The sequence below is a fragment of the Rhineura floridana genome, chromosome 21, assembly GCF_030035675.1.
Source record: "Rhineura floridana isolate rRhiFlo1 chromosome 21, rRhiFlo1.hap2, whole genome shotgun sequence".
Classification (NCBI taxonomy): domain Eukaryota; kingdom Metazoa; phylum Chordata; class Lepidosauria; order Squamata; family Rhineuridae; genus Rhineura; species Rhineura floridana.
Window position 1 is genome coordinate 10,633,832 of NC_084500.1, and position 27,021 is coordinate 10,660,852.

The window sequence follows — 27,021 nt, forward strand, 5'->3', positions numbered from 1 at the left end:
TGTTCAGGTTTGCTGTGGTCACCTATTCCCACTTTTAAAAAAAACAAGCAACTTTTATGATTTGCAATACCACGTTCTCACTGGGCCTTGCAGTGACCCAACAATTTGGCTCTATGCATGGATCATCGGGGAGGATGATCCGGGGATCAGCTCACTGTGTGTTTAACCCAGCTGAGGTTCCCACTGCATACAAAAAGGGATTGCTTTCTACCGGCTGATCCAGATGAGAACACACGCCCTAGTCAGATTACCAGATTACCTGCACAGAAAATGCGTGTCGGGATCGGAGAATTCTGGGAGGTTTACATGGCCTCTTCTTCCGAGATAACACTTCATAAATTGCTTATTGAAGCTTGATGTGTTTGCACAGCCTAGGGTTGAGCAGGTTGAAAGCAAGAATAAAGAGCCCGCGGATTATTAAGGGGCTCTTGATCTGCTTTTCATTTGAAGTTACTGTTCCTTACTTGCATAACTCAATGGAGAAATCACTCTGGGAACTTGAATGCCATGAGATGTAGCTAACAGGGCCCACTGGGTTTAAAATGCGGCGAGGCACATTAGGAGAGGATGGATGTTATCTGTGACAGGCAAGTAGAAACCCCATGACTTGATGCAGTGTACCTTTGAATACCAGCTGCTAGCAGCAAAGGGGCACAGCTCAGAGATTGCTTTCTTAGTTTTACTGAGACCGGAGTTTAGCTGAAGCAGATTAAGTAGTGAGATGTAGGCTGCGACGTTGCCCACTTTTCCTTGGGAGTAAAACATGCAAAGGCTTGTACTGCTAATGGGAGGATGAGGCGAGTGCCAGATTCCTGGTGACGCTGACTGCTACTTCTGTGGACAGTCTCTGTTCTTGTCTATGGATGAAATGCGTTGGCAATGTCATTCAGTTCTTTGGATCCCTTTTACAATGCGCACCCCTGGCACGCACAGACATATGCGTATAATCTGCCAACCGTGCATAATACATTCCTGCACCTGTGAAAGCTTTTGCCACTTTTGCATTTGTCATTTCTGTTCACCTCTTGGATGCCACGAGACTGTGCATTGTTTTTGCCACAACAGACGCGTGCGGGGCTCTCTCTCTGATTCTCACCTTGTCGTATGTAATTGTGCCAGTGTGCACCCTGAGTAGATTTTTGTTTGTTTTGCATTTGAAAGAAGCCTAATTGACTGCATAAGAAATGTTTAGAGTGGGGTGGAATACTTACGGAAATATGAACGTTGTTACTTTTGCGTTTCAATCAGAGTGGGAATATCGGTTGGGTGCAGAAACCGTTGCCTTCAGGGAGTGGGGACCTCGGCCTGCTCTGCAGCCTGAATGCGCCTTCAAACTCGATACTCTTGCTTTCCTGGAGGAGCAAAGAGAAGGGCGTGGAAGTGCCTGCAGAAGCCAGCATGTAGGAATTTTGCAAAGGTAAATTTTCCGTTTTCCTCCCTTTTTGTCTCTCGCTCGCTGCTGGGCACGGGCCCTTGGAAGGCTGTCCAGAAGGGAATGGGGCTCTTGGGCTGAAAAGGGTCCCTCCTCCCGATTTGACTTAATTCATGGGATGAGATAACTGTTTATTCATGGATCCCCCCCTCCCCATTGCTTTTGGGTGCATTTTGAAAAGAGTCTTAGATTAGCTTGTATTATTACTGTCCTGCTACTTTCATGTGATTGACCCCTTTCCTCACCCCCCCATCTGTTGAATTACAAAGGTTTTTTTTTAAACAAGCAAAAAGTGGCCTTTTGGAATGCCCATTTCATCTACCTACTTGTAATCTCTCTTTGAGCTCGGCGTGTCAGGTGCAAGTCTGCTGCTTGCAATTTATTTCAATTGGTGCTCCCCAGTGTTTCCTTCCATGATCTGCTTGAAAACTGCTGAGAGGCTTGGCTGGTCATTTAATGATTTTTCTGCCTGTTGTACCCATTCTTCTGCAAATTATGAGGTTCCCTCAAGCCTGCTGCTACCATCTTCTTGTGCATGGTTGTTTTGGTAGCCAAGAACCTTAAGGAGTAACTCCCCAAATATCAACCATCTTGGGCCCTACAGTCAGCAGGTGAGGCCCTGGTGGTGGTGCCACCGCTGGCTGCTGCCCAGTTTGTGCTGACATGAGACGGGGCCTTGTCAGTGGCAGCGCCCCAGAATGCCCTCCTTTCAGGAGAAACTTAAAAGACATTCCTGTTTACCTAGGCATTTGATGGTTGATTAATACTGGACACAGGAACCTTGAAATTTGTAACTGCTATGGTATGTGATTGCTTTTTGAGGTTTTAAATATTTTTTTAATTTTATTTTTAATTGCATTGACTTGACAGTTGGATGTTCGCCACCCTGGGTTCCCTTGGGAGTAAGGGCAGGATAATACAAATTTAATAATTCTTAGATAAACGGCGGCACTCCTACTTAGACATTGGAAATAGAAAGAACGAGGGCCTGATCTTCTTATAACACTGAGGCTGCAGTTCCCAGGATCCTATTCTGTGAATGAGTTCCACCCTTGCTTATCCAGGCACAGTGCCCACCAAATGAACAACTGGGCAGGGAGGGGATGGGTATATCCTGGCAGAGGGCATAGTTGGCTTGCTGGGACGGTGAAGCAGAGCACTCCAGACTGCAGCATTTTGTTGCAGAGACCCACTAGTCGTTTCTAATCTCTGTTGCCATGGGGCTAGTCTGCCACCTAGTGCTTACTGCGTAGAATTACATGTCTGCATTATAAGGTTACACAATAATAGTAATGAGCTCCTGAGCTGGACCTACAAAAAAAATATTGCAAGATTAGTCTCACCTAATAGGAGTGCTTCTGGTTAGAGTTCTAGCCAGCCATACCTTCCCCCAGTATGCCATTCCATCCCCCTTGTTATTTTCCATTTTTCTTTTCCAACTGACGCTCAACATTCCATAACTACTGAGCATGCTTAGGGAAAAGGAGGGTCATTAGCTCCTTCAGACAGAGGTTCTTAATGGGTCCACGGATGATAGGGTTCAAGGGGTCTGTGAATTGGGTGCAACCCCCCACCCCCAATTTCCAATGCAATTCAATAAATTGTATTTATTTATGGGGGTCAATAGCTTTCATTAGATTCTCAAAGTGGTCCATGGCCCCCAAAATGTTAACTATCCCCCCCGCCCAGCATGTCTCCCATTGACCCTGTTTGGGAGGCCTGGGACAGCTTCAATCGTCAGCCTTCCTTAAACAAAGTGGGTCGAAGTCACATAGAATCATAGAATAGTAGAGTTGGAAGGGGCCTATAAGGCCATTGAGTCCAACCCTCTGCTCAATGCAGGAATCCAAATCAAAGCATTCCCGACAGATGGCTGTCCAGCTGCCTCTTGAATGCCTCCAGTGTCGGAGAGCCCATCACCTGCCAAAGTCTCTGTTGCTCATCTCATTCTGCGCATATAGCACTGGGGTGGTTGTGGTTCTACCTGCAAAAAAGGCTACTGGGTCAATCCCTAGCATTCTGCTGAGGAACCACTCCCATTGAGCCTGGAACCCTGGACGAGGTGGGGGGGACAGTCCCTGCAGATGGTCGTGAGCTAGAGGGATGTTTTGTCTGACTTCAGTACAAGGAGGCTTCCTCTGTCCCTAGCTTGGGAGACGTCTGTGTGCTTCTCTGCACCATTTCAGCTGGCTCTTCGAGAGGGACACTCTCGGTCAACCTTCTTCCCAATGGGGCAGTTTTCAGCTGCAGCAAGGTTGACTGTTAGCTGGGCGCTCCTTGTGCTAGGGTTGTTCTCAGACAAGGACAGCTGACAGGCAGGCTGTTGTTCATTCTGCTGGTGGCTCACCTCCAGTCCTGAATTTACATGCGTGCCAAGTAAGGTACAGTTTAGGGCCTCAGATTGTGGGAGGCCTCTAAATAATAATGTAAAAATTAGTAATACTAAACTGGTTAGTGAGAGCCAGTGTGGTGTATTGGTTAAGGTGTTGGACTATGACCTGGGAGACCAGGGTTCGAATCCCCACCTAGCCACGAAGCTCACTGGGTGACCTTGGGCCAGTCACAGCCTCTCAGCCTCATGAAAACCCTATTCCTAGGGTCGCCAGAAGTCGCAATCGACTTGAAGGTAGTACACTTACTTAAACTGGCTAAATTCAAGTTACTGAATTGCTTAAAAAAACCATAATTGGTTAAAAAAAAAATAAAGGCACTGGGGAATAAACTCTAAACAGACTTTAAAACTGTCCCTACATATACTAAGCAGGAAGTCATAAAGTGTTTTCATTTAAAGGTATTCTTGTGTAGATAGGCTTATTGCAAGGTATTACAGATTTCAGTTAGCTTGTTAGTTTTCAGTTGCACCCTTGCCTAGATATGCAATATATGCAATATATGCAAATACAACTCCTCCCATTTTCATTGTCCTGTAATGTTAGAATAAGCCACTTTTGAGAGACTGCTGCTGTTGCTATGGGGCCTTTTAAACTTGACATAGGTTATACTTGTGGCCTCAGCATTCCTTGCTTCATGCGGCGGGCGGGAGAGCTGGCAGTGATTGGCAACCGAGGCAGATGTATGTGGATTACTGTTCTGTCCATAGCCCTCTTCCCCTGAAAGCAAACCGACAGTTCGAATGAGAGAGGGTTGATAACAGAGGCTGCGGAGAGAAAAGGGTCGTTGGCGGTATGCAAAGAGTTGCATGTTGTGGCGATCCCACCAGCTGGCTCTACCTGTGATACTCCCACCAGGGCCACCACTTGTCAGAATCTTGGTTTTTATTTGTTCTCTCACACGCTCTAGCACAGATCTCACAAGATCCCACTGCTAGGCAGCACTACCAGCCACTTCCTGTAAACAATACTGCCTGAGACTTCGCCTTTAGTCTCCTTCTGGCTTCTTGTTACTATGTGTCTGAGTGCCCTTGCCGTCCACAACCCCCCTTGTATCTTTGTCTATAAAGCATACAATCCTGGGTTGCTCTATATGCTTGACGATGTTACAATATCTTCCTTCACCGCTGCCACCATTTGATACTGTTTCTCTGCCCTTGGTAATTACCCTGCCCTCCCTTCTGGTCTGTGAATCCCCAGCCAAGGATCAGGCTTTTGGTAAACCAATAAAAGTATTTATTTGATAACACCAGGAAATAACAAGATTACTTTAGGAATGCTCAACAAGCGTATGGTTTCATATAGTGTCACTCTTTATGTTTCCAGTCTTATATATTCTGCCTAAATATCAGCCAAATATAATCCAAACTTCCCTCAGACAGCTCTCCTCTCCAACTCCCCCCCAACTCAACTGTCATCCTCTCATTTATACCTTCAGCCATTCCAACACTCAGCCAATAATCATCCAACATTCTCCAGCATTCTAGCCCATGTACTCCCCCCTCTCACTCCGTCACTTACCATATATCGCCTAATAAACCTGCACTTACCATATTTACAGATATTAAAATACAGGGACATCACACATGTGCATGGCCATTTTGCTGCTACCTACAAGTTGCCGGTGGTGGCTGGTGCTTAATGTGGTTGCTTTCAGACATACTTATTGCATTAGTTTAACAGATTAAATGGTAGCCCTTCTGTCCTGATTTGTAAAAATCCTTTCACGCTGCAGTACCTGTTGCATTAAGAAACTAGCTTTTTTGGCTGTGCAACTGTCTTTAACATAGCTTGTTTTCGTCCTTCACCTGTTCTGCACATGTGTACTGTAGTGAGTTAGTGTCTGGACCGGTGTGTGCAGGAAAAAGAAGGAAGGGCTGATACCATGCCTACACTGGAATACTGGTACAATTTTCATCCGGCAAAAAAAATTAAAATTGGCACACGGCTAAAGGGTGGGAAGCACTGCATGCTGGGATGGCTGTCACGTGAGCGGCTGCAGCTAGTGCAAAGCTCCCACGATCATCCGAGTTCCCAGGCTTGCAAAGGAATTATTCCTGGTATTATTTATCACACCAATTAGCACTAAACTTCCACTATATTCCACTAGATTTCTGGAACTAGCTTCTATGTCATGTGAAAGGTCAAATCTAACACGCAAATTACCAGGTAAGAAACCCATCAGGATAACAGAATAAAGTGCAGTGTGGAAGTCAGGGAGGCCCCCACAGTAGGTGGCGCCAGAGGCCATGTCAGAGCCAACTAATTCTAATTTTGTTCCCATCCTCTTCGCTGCTGACTTCTGCAAAGGCAATACTGAGACTGAGGAGGAAGAGGAAGCTGACAGGCCCTGCCATCATTTGGACTGGATGTAAGTAAGAAAGCAGGCAGCTGGGGGCTTCCTGAAGGCAGACAGAGCTTGGTGGGGCAGAGCCACATTTGCCCTCATGGACCAGCCTCCACTTGTGGAACAAGAGCAGGAGACACTTGCCTTTTGGTCTGCTAGTGGGAGTTTCTGAAACATCTGCTGGGCCACTGCTGAAAACAGGATGCTGATTTAGATGGATCTTTTGGTTTGTTAGGATCAATATTGTTACCTATAATAGTTTAGAACTGAACGTCCATTGTTGGAGGCTGTCAACCTCAGAGTAGCCAAAGGTGGGCTGTTTACGTACGACCTTCTTGTAGACTGCTGGGAGATAGTTGATTAGCCCCCCTAGGAAGAACAAGTCTTTTGACTAGATGTACCTTTTGATCTGCACAAAGAGGGCAGCGTTTATGTTTTTACAGGGCTTGTGTGTTGTGTCAGTTTTGAAATGGACAGGAGACAAAGATCAAGTTTTACTCGTTAGAAAAAGCTTTGATGATATGTATTTTTTTTTCTTTATCCATAGGTTGCACTTAAAAGATAAATAAACTCTTGAGCAATAAAGAAAATATTTTGCTCCTGACAAAAATAAATAAGGCAGTACACAATATTCATAAAATACCATTATGCAGAAACGTTATAATAAACAGGTACAACAAAGTTTGCACAGTTAAATTCATTTTTGTTTGGTGGTTTTTTTTTTCATAGTAAAGTGTATATAATACATTCTCCAAAAAATGTAGTGCAGCGTTACCAGTTTTAAAACATTGATGATTCCTTCGGGGTCACAGGGGAACCCTTAAGGGCGGCTTAAGTTTTTAAAGACTTCACCTTTCAACTGAATGAAAGACGCACATAAATCAGAAAGCAGTTTCCTCACCCATGACACTGTCTGGCAGAACCATGCATGTTTCGGACACTTAGCTTGGCACAAGAGAATAAGAAACAAAAAGACTGAGGGACTACGGTGTGAGCATGCCAGCAAGACCAAAAAAGTCAGTTTTCCTGATTAAGACTTCCCCCCTTGCATTCTAAGGAAAACTGAACAACCCCCCCCCTCCACTAGACATAAAGTCAGCAATACTTTGGGGTAACTGGACTACCTTCCATTCTGTGGCTGTTGGTGCAGAGGCCACTGAGAGGTTGGATACAGGTAAAAGAACTGGATTGCACCCTTTGTGAGCAGGGTTGCGAGGCTGTTCACAACAGTTTGGCAGAACAAACTGAAGAATGAGGAGGCATTTTAAAGACTGAAAAGATCCCAAATTGCCAACAGAGAAGGATGCAGCTCTCTCACATAACCAGGGCAAGTATATAATTATTCCATATATCCATAGAATCCAGTTATCCCTTTGGGTGTCACAGTTTTGTTTTTTGAATCAAGGTTCTAGCCCTCATTGTGCAGAAATATTTGGGAATTCTCTCCCCGTGTTCCCTCTCCCACCATTTTTCTGCAAGCTTTCACTGTTACTGGATTGTTTTCTTGGCACCCTCCACAAAAAAAAGTTTGGAATTATTCAAAGGGATGAAATAAGGGAGAAGGAAGCCTGTGTTTGGCATCTATTTCTGTGCAGCTTTTTTCCTGCAAACCCTCGATGCGGAGGATGGCCTCGTCTTTTAGACAAGCTTCAGAGCTGCTGGGATTATAAAGGAGACATGCTCGCTTTCAGCACGAAGGCCTGCCTTGGCCTAGGCACAATCTCATCATTCAAGTAGCGGGATGGCATAGCTTGTCACAAAGCTATGACAGTAGATGCTCTTGGATTACTGACAAGACAGCAGGACATCAAGAAGTGTCACCTGCAACTGGGTGGGTGGTGCAAAAATGGACAAGACTTTGGGGAAATCACACACGCACAACCAGTTACCCTATTCCTCACACACCCCACCGGTTGACCATCCCTGTCCTGGGCCACAATGCCTAGAGACCCAAAAACATACAAACCAGAGCAGCGAAACACATACAAATGTTTTTGGCCCTGAAATAGAGAGTCTGGAGTGAGGACTTGCACACGCAACTTGTCTCCTGGTGGAAAACCTTCTTGGTTTTGTGGTATGTTTTTTCCTCCTTGTTAAAGTCTTAGAAATCTCTCAGGTATTTACAACATCACATGGAAGATGCCATCAAAGCATTTGGCAGAAGTGACAAGTGCAGGAAAATGCTCCCCACGCCCTCCCCTCCCCCATAAGGTCCAAGGAAGGTTGCCCCGTGGGGTCCTGAGGCATCCACGCTCACTTGTTCTCAATCAGTGTTTGCACTTTACAGACTAGATCTCTTGCTATCTTCAGGATCTCCTGTGCATCGTGATGCTCAGCCATTTCTGTACAAACACAACAACAAAAATAAGAGAAAAGATCAGCCGCTCCAAGCTTTTATGACGTGGGGGAGCTCTGACCCACAGGCCCGCGGTGGGATCGAAGTTGGCCTGCAAGGCCATTTCCCCCAAACCACACCCACCTGGTCCATTGTCAGAGGGCATGACTCATTCCTGCAGGGAATGTGCTGATGAAACAGTCCCCCCCCCCAACGGCCCACCTTTTGACGGGTGGGTGAGACTGCCGACCTATCAGGCATCTGGCACCATCATGACACCAGGTGACTGACAGGGTGGGAGAGGGGCCAAAAAGCTTCAACACCCCACCCCACCCGCTTTCCTGTGCTCCTTGGAGGAAGGGAAGGATCCAATGTCATGAATGTTGACTGGAACGAAAAATAAAACTCGGATAACATCTGGCCAAGTCATACTAAGACTAGACCCACTGAATTCAATGGAGTGAAGCTGGCCATGACTAAATGTGCTTGGGGGGGGCATGGCCCAGCGCTTGTAATTGAGGTCTGCATGCGACCGTTTCACTGGAGAGGTTAAAGGACTGGAACTGGACCTAGCTCAGAAGTGCAAAAGGTGCACCCTGCACTGATGTGGGGTAGAGCCACCAGCCAAGTCCACAGAGCAGACAGAGGAACAGCCCCCACTTTGCATTTAGACGCTGCGTCACCCCATGATGTCATTGGGCACAGGCTGCTGTCAAAGAAGGCAGCTGCCTCTCTTCCTTGTAGATTTATTTTACTACTGTTTTATTGCATTTATCATTTAGAGATCATGATTATAGTCATAATCACCTCTGTCATCATCAACACTCAGTTGGTACGTTGCTTCTTTAAATAGCAATTTGGAACAAGAATGAGAGCCAGTGTGGCGTCGTGGTTAGAGTGTTGGACTACGACCTGGGAGGCCAAGGTTTGAATCCCCACACAGCCACGAAGCTCACTGGGTGACCTTGGCCAGTCACTGCCTCTCAGCCTCAGAGGGAGGCAATGGTAAAACCTCCTCTGAATACCGCTTACCACGAAAACCCTATTCATAGAGTCGCCATAAGTCGGAATCGACTTGAAGGCAGTCCATTTCCATTTTTTCCGTTTTGGAACAAGAATAGCAATTTATATCTCATCTTTCTTTCAAGGAAAGTGTAACCCCCTTTCTCACCCCCCCATTTTATGCTCACAACAACCCTGTGATGTTGCTTACGGTAAGGGAAGGTGCTGGGCCCACTGACAAATCAGTCGAGGCTGAGAGTTCGGGGATCCTCTGTTCCCCTCGCAGAGCTACAATTCCCGGAGATCCCTGGGAAGAGGGATTGACTGTTAAACCACTCTGGGAATTGTAGCTTTGGAACTGGAGTCTCCTCACAACTTTGGCATTCTTAACAAATTACAGTTCCCAGGATTCTTAGGGGGGGAAGCCATGACTGCTTAAAGTGGTAGAAAGGAGCGTTTTAAATGGATCGTGCAGATGGGGCCTTTGTCGTGACACTTGGAACAACACACGGGCTTGTTTTGTATTTCAGCTTTGCAAGAAAGGTGCACTTGGACCCTAGCACTTGAGTCTGTTTGTGAGGGCTCCTGTAATGGAACGTTCCTCAATATTAAGAAAACCTAACAACTCTACATGCAGAAACACTCCGTGTCAAAGAGAATGCTAAACAGACTAGAGCCCTGGCCTACAAATTGTCTAGGAGCGGGATATGTCCTTTTCCTTGTATAGAGGCAACATCTATAGATCTATATCTATACAACATTTTATACAGTAAAGGCTTTTGTTTGCCACCCTGGGCTCCTACTGGGAGAAAGTGCGGGATATAAAGCAAACAAATAAAATCTCATCATGGGAGCCCCCTCCTGTACTCTCTAACATTCAGCCCAAACCCAAGTTGACAACTTTCAGCTTGGAGACAGAGTTAAGTAGAAAGGAACGAATCACTTTATTTCCAACATCCAGGAGTGAGTGCCAATTTTTCCCTTTCGAAATCCCTGCTTGCTTTTTATAAAATAAGGTATCTACCCCGAAACATCCACAATCTTAAACCACAAAGAAAAAAATGATATCTAAACTCTTTTAGAGCAAAACAAACAAAATTGCATCAAGTAACGCTTCCTTACCGTTAAAAAACTTGATGATATCGGTAAAGTCCATGTTGTTATCGCGAATAATCTCTCGGTAGGCCTCCACCAGTGCTAAGGCAATGAAAAGGACAAAATGTTCTGAAGAGATGTGCTTTGCTGCCCAAATAACTTCCCACACTGTAAATACATCCTCGTACAACAATTCTGAATGGGAGGAACAGACATTACAGAGAGAGCATCCAGTTACTCAAGCGCATCATTTGTCAACAGTTTTCTTGAGGACATTAATCCCCCCCCGCAATTAGGGCTAACTCCACCCCCTTGTGGCACTGGTCTGCCCACTACAAGCACACGGAAGGTTGCAGCACTCAGTAGGGCTCCTGGTTTATTTAGGCCAGTGCTGTCCACTCCAGTGTGGCGAAGTGGTTAGAGTGTCAGACTAGGACCAGGGTTCGAATCCAAACTCAGCCACGAACCTCACTGGGTGATCTTGGATCAGTCACAGTCCCTCAGCCTAACGTACCTTGCAAGTTTGCTGTGAGGATAAAGTACCTCAGCCTAACGTACCTCGCAAGTTTGCTGGGAGGGTGAGAGTCATGGACACCACTTTGAGTTCCTCGGAGGAAAGGTGGGATATAAATGAATGACTTAAATAATACTCCTTCCAAGGGCTTTCCCATTTCTGCTCCCTGATCCTTTTCTAACCGGAGATTCTAGGGATTGAAACTGTGATCCTCTGCATGCAATGTGCATGATCCTATCACAGAGCCATGATGCCTCCCATTCTAAGGGGCTGGGTAGACCAGCTGTACGACTCCATTTAAGGCAGCCTTGTGTGTTCACGTTAATTTTTAGTAGGAGTTCCATAGCTCAGGAATATAGTGACTGCTTTTGTGTGCAGGCTTTCCAAGGTTCAGTTCTCCAGCATCTTTATACAGGAGGATCGCAGGTTGCAGATAGAAAAGGAAAGAGCCTTCTCTGATTGTTTGAGCCACTGGGGGTGGGAGAAGACCACAATGCATCCATGGTTTGGCTGCCGTGTAAAGGCAAGCTTTGTGTGTTAAGAAGAGTAGTCCTGCTGGTTCACACCAATAATCTATCTAGGCCAACATCCCATTTCTGGATTGGCCAACAGCCAATCAGATGCTTCCAGAAAGCCCATAAACAGGGTGCAAAGGCAACAGCCCTCCCCATTAATAGAACTGAGGGCAAATTCATACCTATGTTTGATATATTTATCACACTGATATCCCATTCCCCCCCTCCCCAAAGAGCTCAAGCTGGCGTGCATAGTTCTCTCTTCATAACAACCCTCCGAGGTACAGGCCTACAGTGTCTAGGGATGGGTGAGAATTTCTAATCAGTTTGCATTTCAAGCAGAATTTATCAAATTTGCAATGTCTGAAACAATATGAGAACTGAAACACAGCCAGCCTTCAAAATTTGCATTTATTAGAATTTTGGGATGCAGTTCGCCAACTAAACAACATTTACAAAAATGCATCTATTAGGGGAAAGTGTACATAAAAATGAATACGAGAGTGAAAATAACATGCAAAAAGGCATGACATGATGAGGAATGGCTTGCAAACGTGTCCCTTTCTCAAAATTGCCTACAAAAATGTGTTTATTTGGATAAATTCACACTAAAATGGTGGAGAATTTTCACGAGGATTTTTTTTTAATTGCAGATTGCTGCAGAAATGTAGAGAACTGAATTTAACATTGGAAAAATGGGAAGCAGAAAGCAGTGAAACAGACTGATCTTTCCATCCCTAATAGAGAGGGACCCAAGGTCACCTAGTGTAGCTTTATGGCTGAGTAAGCAGGATTCATACCCAGGTCTCCTCTGGGTTCGAGTCGAACATTGCAACTGCCACTTCACATGAGTAGCATGTGTTCATTAACTGATGTCTTTGCATGCTTAAAAAACAGCCATCACAGTGTTTTTAGGACACCTTCAGGCATAACCTGTTGCCACACGTAGCTGCTCCCCATTAACTACACCCATTTCCTCTGACATAGGAGTTGATGATAAGGCTGGGCATGCTCAGTAAGAACCAACTGTCAGTGTTCTAAAAGCCAAACTCACAGCTGCTTGGCTTGGCTTGGCTAATCAGGACCACACCCACACCAGACCTTTATTTCACTTTAGACAGTTATGGCTTCCCCCAAAGAATCCTGGGAAATGTAGTTTGTGAAGGGTGCCGAGAGGAGACACTTATTCCCCTGACAGAGCTGCAGTGGCCAGAGTGGTTTAACAGTCAACCACTCTGATTGAAGGTCTGTGAAGGGGACAGGGCATCTCCTAGCAGCTCTCAGCACCCTTCACTAACTTGCACAGGATCTCATTTCTTACCTCCTGAATTAAAAAGCAGAGAAATTCACTAATAGGCAAAAAACCTTGCGGTTTAAGAACGTACCTACAGCCAACAGATATTTCTATCCAACTTTAAACAGCAGGGAAATTAGGCAGCTATAGTGAATGCACTAGGGGAGCAGGAGACCTGACCTCCTCTCTGAGATATTGAACTGCCCTATAAATGTGTCAAAATGCAAACAGTACAATCCACTTCCTTGGAAGAATTTGGTAACATGTGCCTCTGACCCTACTGACACCTGCAATCAGCCCAGATAACAGAAATAAGATGTGTGCTATGCTGATCTTCTTTTAGCTGGGAGGAAGCAACGTTATTAAGACAGCTGATATAGTTGAGATGGTCACTTTAAATATGTCTGATTTACTTTGCAATTTTAGTGAAGTTTCCTCTAGTATCATTCTCTTTTGCTTCTGTTTCTAGGAATATGTTAAGTACAGCAACATTTATCAAGGATGTTGCCTCCACATCCTACATCTATAGAACTATATGCACTGAGCATGGGCTGGATTAGATGATCTCCAGGATGCCTTCCAGCTCTATGATTTGGTGACCAAGATCAGGCTCATCTTACATCTTACCTCTTTTAAAATCCAGCAGGAACCAGCGGTAGCAAAAGTAGAAGTGAGTGTAATCCCCATTCTGATGCATCAGTTCAAAGAGCTCAGAATCCAGAATCTTTGAAATTAAACAAAAAAGGAAAGGAAAGCACAGACATGCAATGAAGGCAGAGAAGGGAACTTTCCTTCCAGTCTCATTCGAAAGACTAATATCAGGCGAAGCACAGATAAATGGAACCATGACCCAGCTGTGCAATCCCTGGCTTATAAAGTCTGAGGACTTTACAGTTCAAGAGTGGCAGTAGGCCAGCCCTACTATGGCGTTGACCTTCAGGTGAGGTGGTTAGGCCTCCTGGAGCTCCAACCCCGAGGGGACAGAGCTGGGAAGCTCAAAGGAGGTGCTGGTTACGGTAGGAGGTTCAGCACTCGGTGTCTGAGATGCCACAACACTCTTTTTGGTGAGGGAGCCATAGCTCAAGTGATAGATAGGGCCAGCGCAAGAACCTAGCAGCCTTGGGCAGCTAACAGGGCCCCAGCTGGTGCCTGCCCTGGTCACCCCATTAAAAAAATTCCAGCCGGGTGCTCTGATTGGCACTGGGTGCTGTATTAACTTCCCACAACACCCCTTACAAAGCCTAACTTTTCTCTGTCTCTGCTGCCCCTCTTCACACTTTCTCCCTTTCCACCTTTCAGCACCCATTCTTCCTCTCTCTCATGCACCCTGTTCACCCATCATCCGCAAGCTCTTTCTCACACCCATTCAACCACTTACACACAGGCACACCCCCGTTCATCTATTCATGCTCTTTCACAAACACACAGACCCCAAACCTGCATACGCCTCTTCCCGCGCACCTTCCTTTCCTGCAGACCCTGCAACTTGACCTCATGCATATTTACTCAGGAGTAAGTCCCAGGGAAGTGTCTGGGGCACCTTCCCAACACTGCCACAGAGCTTTTCCCCCTTCAAAGACATATGCTACCTAGCTGGTGGGCTCTTCAACACTGGAGGCCTTCAAGAGGCAGCTTGATGGACAGCCACCCGTTGGGTATGCTTTAACTCGGATTCCTGCATTGAGCAGGGAGTTGGACTTGATGGTCTTATAGGCCCTTTCCAACTCGGCTATTCTATGAAGCAATGTACAGCTCCCATTGGAACTGAAATCCCTATGGAGACAGCAGAGGTGGGGATCCGCTCCAGGGGTCTGACCAAGGAGTGTGATGGCTAGAGGGTTTTTTCTCTCTGAAGGACTCTATGGTAATCTAGATGCAAGACTCAATGGTTGAGCCTTTGAATGATGCTGCCTCTGCATAGGGATTATGGGAAGGAATGAGAGATGCCACATGCGAGTGTGTGTGCTGGGGACCAAATACAATAAGGCTGAGGGCCACATGCAGGTTGCCCACCTCTGGATTGTTATCCATGGGCCAGTTGGGCCCAGGGCAGGCAAATGGGCAGAGTGCAAAGTGACATCTTGCCCAATGGCCCAATATCTGAAGAAGGCACCGTTGCAAGATTAACAGCCATCCAGGCCGTTGGACAGATGAGATGTCTGTCCCAGGATTCTTCCAGGAAATTGGAGGTGGGATCCAGTCCAGTTTGGGCCCTTAGATGCCTGGTGAAAACTCTGCCATTTACTAAAGCAGCCTTTGCCGACCTGGTACTCAACAGATATTTTGGACTGCAACTTCCATCAGCCTCAGGCAGTACAGCCATAAGAAACTGCCTTAAACTGAGTCAGACTATTGATCCATCTGGTTCAGGAATGTCAACAATGACTGGCAGCAGCTGTCCAGGATTTCAGACAGGGGACCTACCTGGAGATGCCGGAGACTGAACCTGGGGCTTTCTACAAGCAAAGCAGGTGCTCTATGACCCTCGTAGTCCGAAACATCTAGGAGGAACTAGGTTGGCAAAAGCTGTGCAAATACTTTTAGCAGGATTTCATTGTGGACAGCAGGTGATTTGGTTTCGTGAATGTGGGTCTATATTGTACTTCATTTGGCTTAGTTTTATATTGATTTTAATTTTGCTAAGCTGTCTTGAATTTCACAAGGATGGAAATGACAGCAGAAAATCTTTTTAAAAAACAACAACGTACGCTTGCAAAGACCCACCTGGATCAGGGACCTCATGTTTGCAAAATGCGTGTCCATGGCCCCTCCATTAGGGAAATTTTGACTCATTCTCTTCATAAGGTAGGTGAAGCAACTGTAAGCGAGCTCATCTGCAATCAAACCCAGACCAATTTTAGTTTATAACAAGAATAGTAAACCAATATTTTTATTTTTAAAAAGGTTAACCAGCTTTTTAACCAATAAACAGTGCAATCATATACATGCTTACTCAGAAATAAGCCCATCTGTGTTCAATGGGGTTTACTCTCTAGGGTTGAGGATGGCAACCCAAGACTGCAGCCCTAACCTCACTTAACTGTGAGTCAGCCCCACTTAATTCAATAGGACTTACTTATTAAGTAGGGATGTGCTAGAATTCTGCCCAGTTTGGATGTGGTAGTGAGTTTTCCATTAATTTGTTTGTTCTCTATCGTTGTGGATCAGTTATGTAGTGATTTGTTGCAGCTATTTTCAATACCAGATTATTTTTTAAAAATCCACCTCTAAAATTTTGATATTAAGAATGATAATTTGATTGATATTTCCTTTCAAAATATCAAGATTTCCTTTAAAATTATCAGTATTTCCTTTCAAAATATCAGTATTAATATCAGTATTTTTTGCGAGGGGAAAAATGGGTTGGTAAAAGCAACAGCCAGCAGACAAAGAACAAACTCGAATTGATACTGCATTTAGCTTGATGGAATGCTTTCGAACCGGCTGCCACCAACAGATCCCATCCCTTCTTCTGAGTAGACATGGTTAGGACTGCACTGTAAATCAGTAAATCAATCCGTTGTTTTTAGAATAATCTGAATTATCAATAAAGTTGTCTTTTGAGATTGTAAGATTACATCATTGTAAGTGACGTTAAACTATGATTTAGCATGAACATGTGAGCTACCAGAGAGGAAACTGTGGCTACTTTGCTCCTTCTCTGGTCTTGATTTTGTCACGCTGCTGTGAGCCAAACCATAATTTGACTTAGCATGTTGCCCAAACCCAGGCTGATAGTTTGCCTTATTCTAAACAAACCAGGAATGTAACCAAAGTTTGTTGTTGGCTTTACAGTTCACAGGGTTTAGCCAACTAAGATTTCCTCAGAGTAGACCTATTAATAGATCCAAGTTAGTTATTTCCATTATATTCAGTGGGTCTGCTCTGAGAAGGGCTAGCACTGGATATAACCCATGGTTTGTCTGGAGTGAGATAAACCATGATCACAGTTTTGCACGTCAGACTAACCAAACCATGGTTTCACTCACTGCAGTGCTGCAGGACTGGAGGAGGAACAAAATAGCCGATATCACCTCTCTGGAGACCCTGCACACTTGCACATTCATGCTAAGCATGGTTTGGCTTAGCGTTACATACAAACCAGCTCAGTATAATCTGCAAAAGCTATTAATAGTTAGAAGGAAGGACATTTAGTTTGTTTTGTTTTATTTAGGGTTGCAATTATTTAGGCTGATCAGACAATTGATCAGCAAGATAAATCAGTCCATCTATCTAAAAAGGTGCTGCCAGCTCATCAGGAAGTAGATTTTCACAACATTTATATGGGTTTCAATGCAAGTGCACAGCAAAACTGCAGGCAGCCAGAGGCATTGCTTCTGTGTGTGCGAGGAGGAGGAGGAGGAATGCTCCTTAACATCCTGCCTATGGCAATGCATGAACGCCTGATCTAAGATGGGTGGGCAACTGTCTTCTGTTGAAGGTCACATTCAGGGATAGGGGCAATGTTGAGGGTCGCATCCTAAGGTCAGAGCCAAAGGTGGGTGAGGCCACCCCCTTTTCTCTCCCTTTCTGCCATCCCCCCTCTCTCATACCTCCCTTTTCCTCTCCTTTTTCTGCCACCCCCTTTCTTCATTTTTCCCGCCTTGCCACCCATATGAAAGGCCAACAAATGAAAAATTGGGTTGAGAGCTGTACGTGGGCTCCAGGTTCCCCAGCGGTGATCAAAGGGGAGGAGATCCCTCTAGTGCAGTGGTCCCTAAACTGTTTTCCCCCCAAGGACAACTTGAAAATGGCTGAGCGTCTTCGGCAGACTACTTACTGATCTTTCTGCCTGTTTTAGCTATTCCAACGCACTATGCTAGGTGCTGCATGATTTTTAAGCTTCTGTTATTTCTTATATTATATTACAATTTGCATTCCATAGAATACAACAAAATAGAATACAAAGAGAATAAAATGAAGTATATGAAATAAAAGCTGCAACAAAAATACAATTAGAAATCAATATGGATATTTAATGCGATGGATGTGCCGTCTCCCACCTTCAGCCACAAATCACGCTGTGGGCCACCTGAATGAAGCTCATGGACCACAGTTTGGGAAATCCTCCCTCGAGTGGATAAGAAAAGAGGGAATACCTCTTCTAAAACAATGCCTGCTGTGACGGATGAATGTGTCGTCAGAGAAGCAGCATCCTCTTCCTGTGATGATGCCCACTAGGACACTTAACAGAAGTCGTCTACATGGTGCCCTCTAGATGTTGCTGGACTACAACTCCCATGATTCCTAGCCCTTGGCTATACTGGCTGAGGCTGATTGGAGTTAGAGTCCAACAATATCTGGAGGACAAAACATTGGCTATCCCTGCTCTAAAAACAAAGTGTCGTGCGTGGGTATGTATATACAGTATATGACTGCACAGATACCATGAAGATCTCCTACCCTTGTCGAGTATAACCATGAGTGGAGCCAGAAGGTCACACATTCCTTGGACGTAGCCAACATCTAAATGTTCCCAAACGTAACTGCAACAGAGAGAAGGGAGAGAAATAGAATCACATACTTGAAACATCTCTTAAATGAACTTCCAATTAAAAGGCGAGTGGTACCCTTTTGGACAATTCATAAAATGTGACTTGGATCTTCCTTCGAGCCAAAACAAATTGGGCCCCAGGGAAAAATTCTCAAAGCAGCTTCTTTGGACTTGAATTTTCTTCCAAAAACTTGAGCTCCTATTCTCCTTATCTGGTTTGGTGGTGATTATTATTATTTTACCTCTGTAGAGCTACCTTTTGCTCCAACCCTAGAGCTACTGGTCTCTACCCCTTGTTCCAACAGGCACTACCCTAGTGCTGCCAGGCTCTGTCCCTTGCCCAGCCCTAGAGCCGCCAGACTCTTATCTTTTGGTCCAAGAGGCACCGCCCTAGTGCTGCTAGGCACCACCCCCTACATCTCAAAATCTGAGCCTGGACAAAACTCACCTGCACATAATGTTCCGCAGTTTCTCCAGGTTCTCAGCAGTGAAATACCAGTAATTCCGATCACACCTCTGCACATCTTTGTCAATTCTGTGCAAGTTTAAGGCAACAGTGTCCAACATTTCTATCTAGAAGATACAAACATGACTCACAAGTGTTGCTGAACCAAACAGGAATGCTCTGTTGCATCTGATATTGAGGAGGGGCAGGACTCTTGAGTTTTTTAAACAAGTAATTTCTGCACATAAAGGTATATCACTGCTACACACTGGGGAGGAAGGACAAGATATAAAGTCAACAAATAAAATCAATAAAAGAGCCTTTAGCAAAAGCTGCTTATACCCATTTCTCAAGGACTTTCTCTACAGGCAGTGTGAGGACTAGTAGCTTAATATTTTCCACAGAATGAAAACAGGTCCCTTTGGGAATTATGTGTGAAAACTAATTAGTTCTGTGATCCATAGCATGATTGAAGCTTATTTGTAGAAATTGGAAATGGATTGCCTTTGATTCTGACTTGGGTTTTCATGGTAAGCGGTATTCAGAGGGGGTTTACCATTGCCTTCATCTGAGGGTGAGAGGCAGTGACTGGCCCAAGGTCACCCAGTGAGCTTCATGGCAGTGTGGGGATTCGAACTCTGGTCTCCCAGGTTGTAGAAGCATGCTATAAATAGTTCACCAAGACCAACTTGGTGTGTATATGTATATATACATATGCATATATTTGCCAAGAGCAGGGGCAAGGGGAGGGGGAAGACATCCGCCAATCATGCTAGTAGTCCTCATGAAGGTATTAAGCATGCTGGGTGGGCCAGTTATTTTCTCTCAATCTAACCTACCTCATAGGATTGTTGTGAGGATAAAATCGTGGGGTAGGGCGAGAAGCATGCATTTTGCTTTTGGGAATTTATCTTTCAGCAGCTTGGTAAGCTCTACTGTCCCTTCTTCTATTTTGTGTGTTGTGTGCAAGTTTCCCCCCAAAAGGATTATTATCATCATCAAATCCTGCAGATCTGATCTTACACGTTGCTTTAAATTGGTACTTGTAAGACTCCTTCAAGACCTCCTGCTGGAAATATACAAATCTCCGGGCCGTGCTCCACCCCAAAACGGCAAATCATTAAATTTTGTTTTTTTTAAAAAAGAAAGATTTCTTGGATGCGCATCAGCAAAATGATATACAGAAAGCCGAAAATGAAAACACCAAATTGCTGTCAAAGCAAACAAATCGGAACAAATCGACAGCAGTAAAACGTCAGCAGAGTGGATAAGCCCCCAGCAAAACCAGAGCTCACTGTGTACTGGAAAGCCTGGATGAATAAAAAACATTTTTCATTTGGCACAACTGTGATATCAGTTTGGCACTAGGCAAGCCGTGCTAGGAAGGCATCGGGGGGGGGGACTGAAAGGCCAAAACCCAGTAGTGGAGCGCGCACTTTGCATGCAGAAGGTCCCAAGTTTAATCCCCAGTAGTAGGGCTGGGGGAGACCCCTGTCTGAAGTCCAGGAGAGCTGCTGACAGTCAGAGTGGACAATACTGAGCTAGGTGGACCAAAGGGTCTGACTTCGTATGCCCGTATGTTCTCCAGCCTTTTATCAGAGAGTGAAAGGCAGGGGCGTTGCTAGGTACTTAAAAGGGCATAGGGTGAATATGCTAATATATGCAAATCAGTGCCTCTGAGCAAGTTAAGATGGTGGGTGGGTGGGGTCTCAACAGCAGTGCGCTTTGCAGCATGCCCAGTAGCCCTGCAAGCAAAGGAGCAACATTGCTTTAAGTTTGAAAGGGGGGGACGGGAGATGCAGGGTCCGGCAGAAAAGACCCAAAGGGCTTGGGCCCTTTGGATCATCCCTCAACAACAGCTGGTGGCTTCCAGGTGAATGCAGTCTGGGGAAGGCAAAGGTAGGAGGAGGGAAGGGACAAAGCTCAGTGGGTAGAGCACTGGCTTTGCATGCAGGCAGTCCCAGGTTCACTCCCCAACGGCATCTCTGGGTAGGGCTGGGCGAGACCCGTGTCTGGAAACCCTGGAGAGCCACTGCCAGTCTGAGCTGGTCTGACTCCACATAAGGCAGCTGCCTGTGTCCCTGCGATGGGAGAGGGCGCTGTCACTCCCTCCGGATGCTGCAAGGCTACATCTCCCATCAGCCTCAGCAAGCATGGCCGGTGGCCTGGGATGATGGCAGCTGTAGTCCAGCAACATCCAGACCATCCCTGGAGCGGCCAAGATCCTCGTACCTTGTCTCCCAGCACACCCCCGATTGATCAGTGGCGGCTGGTGCCCATCGGGGCTGGTGGGGCAGAAGGCAGGCAGCCCAAGACAGGAGGCGGAGGCGGAGCCAGCGAGAGGTGGAGCCAACTCATTCTGGTTTTGTCCCCCTCCTCCTTCCTGCCGAGTTCTGCAAGGGCAACGCAGAGACGGAGAAGCTGAGAGGCAGCGCTGCCACCCCTGGGACTAGTTTGAGGGAAGAAGGCACGCTAGGGGAAGCCGGTGCCACACTTGTCCTAATCCCTGGCCCTGGCTCCGGCCCCAATCCTTAGCGGTAACTTACCGTGTAAGATGCAGAACAGACAGAAATGCTCTCTTCTCCTGTGGCAGCTTTACAGTCCATCTGAGAACTGAGCTGTTCCTTGGCTTGGGCAGCGTGATCTGGATCAGGCCTCTGCAGATCAGCAGCGGCTTCCTCCTCGGTCCCATCCTCAAAGCAGACGCTCTGCCCATCGTCAATGCTGGAGAGGATGCCCGACGTGACCGAGTAATTCCGGGAGGAGGGGAGCCCAGAGTCGGGGGAGTCGAACTCAACCGATTGCTGCTGCTCCACTGCCACCACGACTGTCGGCGCATCGATGCAGACCCCAGTCAAAGATGAGTCCTCTGTCACCTTCAGATCTCGCTCTACCAAGTCCATTTCATCGACAGATATAAACACCTGGAGGGCAATATTAAACTCATTAGATCTCCAGTAGGAATGGGAAGGACTGTCGTGCTTGAACTGATTGTATCCAATGTTAGCCCTATTCAGGGTAGACCCATTGAAATTAACGGACATAGTCAGTGGTGGGCAGGGTGGCCCCTTTTCTCTCTTTGTGCCACCCTCCTTTTTCCCATCCCCCCCACCTGCATGAATTATTTATTTATTATTACATTTATACCCCACCTTTCCTCCAAGGTGGCAGATTTTCTCCTCACAACAATCCTGTGAGGCAGGTTAGATTGAGAGACAGTGACTGGCCCAAGGTTACCCAGTGAGCTTCATGGCCAAGTGGGAATTTGAACCCTGGTCTCCCCAGGTCTCAGGCTGACACTATACCACACTGGCTGTCTTCGAGGACTGCACAAATTTAGGCCTCTGTCTGACCATGGCCCTCCTGCCACCAGTTGCCCACCCTTGGCTTAGATCTGTGGACCTTTGGTCTGTGACCCAACAAGGCTCTCCTCGCGTTCTTACGACACTGTGAGGAGGCGTGTGACCTGCTTGCGCAGAAACAACAACAACAAGGCACACCATCTTACATCATTGCTGATGGTGGAGTCCCTGTGGATCAGTCGCTGCACATGGCTGTCTATGCTGCTGCCAGAGGAAAACTTGGTGGCTGTCTGGGACTCTTTCTCCCTGAGCTTCACAATCATCTCGCAGGCTTTCCACTCAGCCATCACCTTCTGATACCTGAGGGCAATTTCCTCGTCCACCTTTAAAAAGAACGGGAGAGAGAGAGAGAGAGAGAGAGAGACTGTCAGGAGGTGGTCGCTGAAAAGGCCTTGGGAAAACACTGCAAATTCCTGATTCTAACAGGGGTCGGGACCTGTGGCCCTCCAGATGTTGCCGGACCACAATTCCAAGCATTCCCAGCCAGCGTGGCCAGCATTAAAGGCTGAGGGGAGTTGTGGTCCAGCAACATTGGGGGGGCCACAGGTTCCCCATCCTTGCCATATACAACCACCTTGGCCAAACCCTTCCCAATTAACTCCCACACTTGTTCAGAGGGAATTTACTTGAAATCTTCCCTCAGCTCAGGGTACATGTCCCCTCAGCTATGCTTTGGCTTTCCTGAGGTCTTCACTTTAGTCCAGAACTCGACATTTCCTCAGCTCCAAAGCAATCTGCTGTCACTCTGGCCTGACCTCTCCCAACAGCGGCTTCTGGAGTCTGGTGCTCTTCTCCTTCAGATGTTTTTAGCTTCTTCTCTCAAGTCAGGGATGAGGAGCCTGAGGCCCTCCAGATGTTGCTGATCCACGTCACAGCCTTTGGGTCCCCAGATGTTGCTGGACTACAGTCCCCATCATTCCTGACCATTGGCCATGCTGGCTGGTGCTGCTGGGAGTTGGGAGTCCAGCAACATCTGGGGAACCAAAGGCTGGAGAAAGGGTGGTCTACAACTTCTATCATGCCTGACCTATTGGCCATGCTGGCTGGGGCTGATGGGAGTTGGCGCCCGAAACACCTGGAGGGTCATAGAGGTTTCAATCGGGGTTCAGGCCCGGTTTTGGCATGGAGACAGCCTTGGTCGCCCTGTATGATGACCTTTGTCGGGAGAAAGACAGGGGGAGTGTAACCCTGTTGATTCTCCGTGATCTCTCAGCAGCTTTTGATACCATCGACCATGGTATCCTTCTGGGCAGACTCGCTGATCTGGGAGTTGGAGGTACTGCTTGGCAGTGGTTCTGCTCCTATTTGGAGGGTCGTCTCCAGAAGGTAGTGCTTGGGGAGTTTTGCTCGGCACCCTGGGTCCTCCAATATGGAGTCCCACAGGGGTCAGTATTATCCCCCATGCTTTTTAACATCTACATGAAGCCGCTGGGTGCGGTCATCAGGAGTTTTGGAGTGCGTTGCCACCAGTATGCTGATGACACGCAGCTCTACTTCTCCTGTTCATCTTTCTCAGGTGAGGCTGTCAAGGTGCTGAACCGATGCCTGGCTGCGGTAATGGACTGGATGAGAGCGAATAAATTGAAGCTCAATCCAGATAAGACTGAGATGCTGTTGGTGGGTGGTTCTCCAGACCAGATGGGAGAACCTGTCCTGGATGGGGTTGCACTCCCCCTGAAGGAGCAAGTTCGTAGTTTGGGAGTTCTTTTAGAACCATCCCTGTCACTAGAGGCACAGGTTGCCTCGGTGGCACGGAGTGCTTTCTATCAACTTCAGTTGGTGGCCCAACTACGCCCCTATCTGGACAGGGAAAACCTTGCTTCAGTTGTCCATGCACTGGTAACCTCAAAATTGGACTACTGCAACGCTCTCTACGTGGGGCTGCCTTTGAAGACGGTTCGGAAGCTGCAGCTCGTGCAAAACGCGGCGGCCAGATTGTTAACAGGAACTCGGAGATGTGAACATATAACACCGATTCTGGCCCACTTGCACTTCCTGCCTATACGCTTCCAGGCTCAATTCAAAGTGCTGGTTTTGACTTATAAAGCCTTACACGGCTTGGGACCACAATACCTGATGGAGCGCCTCTTCCGATACGAACCTACCCATACACTACGTTCAACATCAAAGGCTCTCCTTCGGGGACCCACCCAGAGAGAAGCCTGGAAGGTGACAACAAGGAAACGGGCTTTCTCTGTGGTGGCCCCCGAATTATGGAATTCTCTCCCTGATGAGGTACGCCTGGCGCCAACATTGTTATCCTTTCGGCGCCAGGTAAAAACCTTCTTGTTCTCCCAGGCATTTTAACATTTTAGTATCTACTTTTAACACCTACATCTATCACTCACAATCTTAATTTTAGTAATTTTAACATTAACATCTTAAACAGCTTAATATTTTAACTGATTTAATACGTTTTCATACTTAACATTTTAGGATTGTGTCTCTCGTGTCCATGGGTTTAACTATGTTTAGTTATTTTGTTATATTGTTTCAATGTGTTTGATATATGTTTTTAATTGTATACTGGATGTTTTTATGCTGTAAACCGCCCAGAGAGCTTCGGCTATTGGGCGGTATAGAAATATAATTAATAAATAAATAAATAAATTCCCACCCCTGAATTATAAGCTCCTCTTCCCTTGCTGTTGTTGCCTTCAAGTAGATTTTATGGCAACCCTATGACTCAGCGACCTCCAATAGCATCCATATAAACCACCCTGTTCAGTTCTTGTAAGTTCAGGTCTGTGGCTTCCTTTATGGAATCAATCCATCTCTTGTTTGGCCTTCCTCTTTTTCTACTCCTTTCTGTTTTCCAAGCATTATTGTCTTTTCTAGTGAATCATGTCTTCTCATGATGTGTCCAAAGTATGATAACCTCAGTTTCATCATTTTAGCTTCTAGTGACAGTTGGTTTATTTGTTCTAACACCCAGTTATTTGTCTTTTTCGCAGTCCATGGTATGCACAAAGCTAGCACCTAAAGTGCTGAGGGAAGAGATGGGAAGAGGCACCAACAGGTACATGTCTGTCTCCATTTCAAAAGGGGCATGCAACATCTCCGGCTGGACCCCTTGGAATCCTACCTAAGAAACCGCTGTTTGCACTGAGATTTCCACGTGAACACTGAGATGTGGCAGAGAAAGAGATTTGGGGAGAGGTGTGTCTCTAGTTCTCAGTGCGGCGGTAAGCTTTGGCAGGAGGGGCCACAGGCAATGGTAGAGCACATGTGGACGTTCAGTCCTCAGCACCACTGTTGTACACTGCCTTGGAAACATTTGTTGGGAAGCAGTTTATAAAAATATTAGAGATAAAAAGAAAGAAAAATGGGCTCCTGCTGGGAGGAAGGGCAGGATATAAATCAAATAATTAAAAAAAAAAATGATCAAGAGGCAGTTTCTGGGAAAGTGCTTTCTCTGCCTGAGACTGGGTGGTATTGGCTTAGATGGTCAAACAGTCTGACCTGGTATTAGGGAGCTTTATATGAAAGGTGGGAATGCATATCATTGATTGTTTAGGAGGAGCATCAACCAGTCAATAACATCTTCATTGACAGGCGCTTCCAGTGTTTCAAGTGGGATTCAATCACATCCTGGCACATCCAGTTTGCGCAGTTATTGATGATTGTGCAACAAACCTGCTTCCCCAAAAGATCAGGATTTTTTCTTTCTTTTTTGTGATATGGAAAGTGACAGGAAAAGGCCCTGGAAAGTGTGGGATAACACACCAGCTTTGACGCAACTGTAATCAAACCTTCCCACAAACAAATCAGAATGAATGCTCATTAAATAGCCAACATCATCTAATCTCCCTGCAAACAAATCAAGATGAATACTCAACAAACAGGTTGCACCCAAGGCCAGTTTAAAGAACCCTCCTCCCTGACAAGCTAGTTTTCTATGTACAGGGAGGGGTCTTTTTCTAAATGAAAGACCCAAACCAACAACCAAGGAGTTTTAGACAAAAGATAAGGAAGAATTTTCCCGACTGTGCTGTCGGCCAGTGGAACTGACTGCCTCAGAAGGCGGTAGACTCTCATTTGTTAGAGGTTTTTAAGCAGTGGTTGGATGGCCACCTCTCCGGGGTGCTGTAGGAGTGGATTTTCTAGGCTAGAGGTCAGGAACCTTTTTGGCTTTATCTGGTCCCACCCTATGGGCCAACTTTGACAGGTGGGCAGGGCAACTCACTTTTCAGTCACATGACACCATTATGACATCACACGATTGGCACACCTAGAAAGGTGGTGGGCTCTCTGACACTGGAGACATTCAAGAGGCAGCTGGACAGCCATCTGTTGGGAATGCTTTGATTTGGATTCCTGCATTGAGCAGGGGGTTGGACTTGATGGCTTTATAGGCCCCTTCCAACTCTACTATTCTATGATTGGCAGGTGGATGGTCCTGATCCTCTGTCAAAATCCCAGGCCCTTTGTGAGCCTCCCTGTGCTTCTTCTTTCTATCCTGGATTTCCATCACTGAATGGAAACCTCTTCCCCCTGCTTGAGCAAGGCGTGCTCCCTCCACCCATTGGCTGATAGGCAGAGGGGGAGCACACCTTGCCGCAGCAAAGGAGCAATCAGGAGCTCACTTTAAGCTCCTGACTGCTCCTTCAAAGCCCCACCCCACAACAGACTTCATGTTATGTATGACGTGGCTTCCTCAAAATAGCCTGGCAGGCCAAGTATGGTCCATGGGCTGAAGGTTCCCCACTCCTGTTCTAGGGGTTAGAGTAGATGGCCTTTGAGGTCCCTTCTACGATTCATTTAGCCAAGTGATCCCACACCTGCAGTCTGAAGTT

At 46.3% G+C, this 27,021-nt stretch overlaps 1 protein-coding gene and 1 long non-coding RNA gene across 9 annotated transcripts in view; one reads left to right on the forward strand and one right to left on the reverse strand.

The window, feature by feature from the left end:
• Positions 1 to 969: 969 nt before the first annotated feature.
• On the forward strand, positions 970 to 6,852 carry LOC133374266 (uncharacterized). The gene is made up of 3 exons (XR_009759849.1): positions 970 to 1,417; positions 6,133 to 6,193; positions 6,717 to 6,852. It is a non-coding gene; the product is annotated as an uncharacterized LOC133374266 (long non-coding RNA).
• Positions 6,743 to 27,021, reverse strand: part of SGSM2 (small G protein signaling modulator 2) — a 126,175-nt gene continuing 105,896 nt past the window's right edge. For 4 of the 8 annotated variants that reach the window (XM_061604938.1, XM_061604936.1, XM_061604937.1 and 1 more), the window contains exons 17-24: positions 22,372 to 22,548; positions 21,410 to 21,787; positions 18,867 to 18,991; positions 18,328 to 18,410; positions 15,649 to 15,758; positions 13,552 to 13,648; positions 10,629 to 10,796; positions 6,744 to 8,511 (exon numbers count right to left, since the gene is read on the reverse strand). In XM_061604938.1, coding sequence (XP_061460922.1) covers positions 8,423 to 8,511; positions 10,629 to 10,796; positions 13,552 to 13,648; positions 15,649 to 15,758; positions 18,328 to 18,410; positions 18,867 to 18,991; positions 21,410 to 21,787; positions 22,372 to 22,548 — 1,227 coding nt within the window. In that variant the 3' untranslated portion in view covers positions 6,744 to 8,422. Of the gene's footprint in view, positions 8,512 to 10,628; positions 10,797 to 13,551; positions 13,649 to 15,648; positions 15,759 to 18,327; positions 18,411 to 18,866; positions 18,992 to 21,409; positions 21,788 to 22,371; positions 22,549 to 27,021 lie in introns of all 8 variants that reach the window. The other 4 variants (XM_061604941.1, XM_061604940.1, XM_061604942.1 and 1 more) reach the window with 3 other exon arrangements.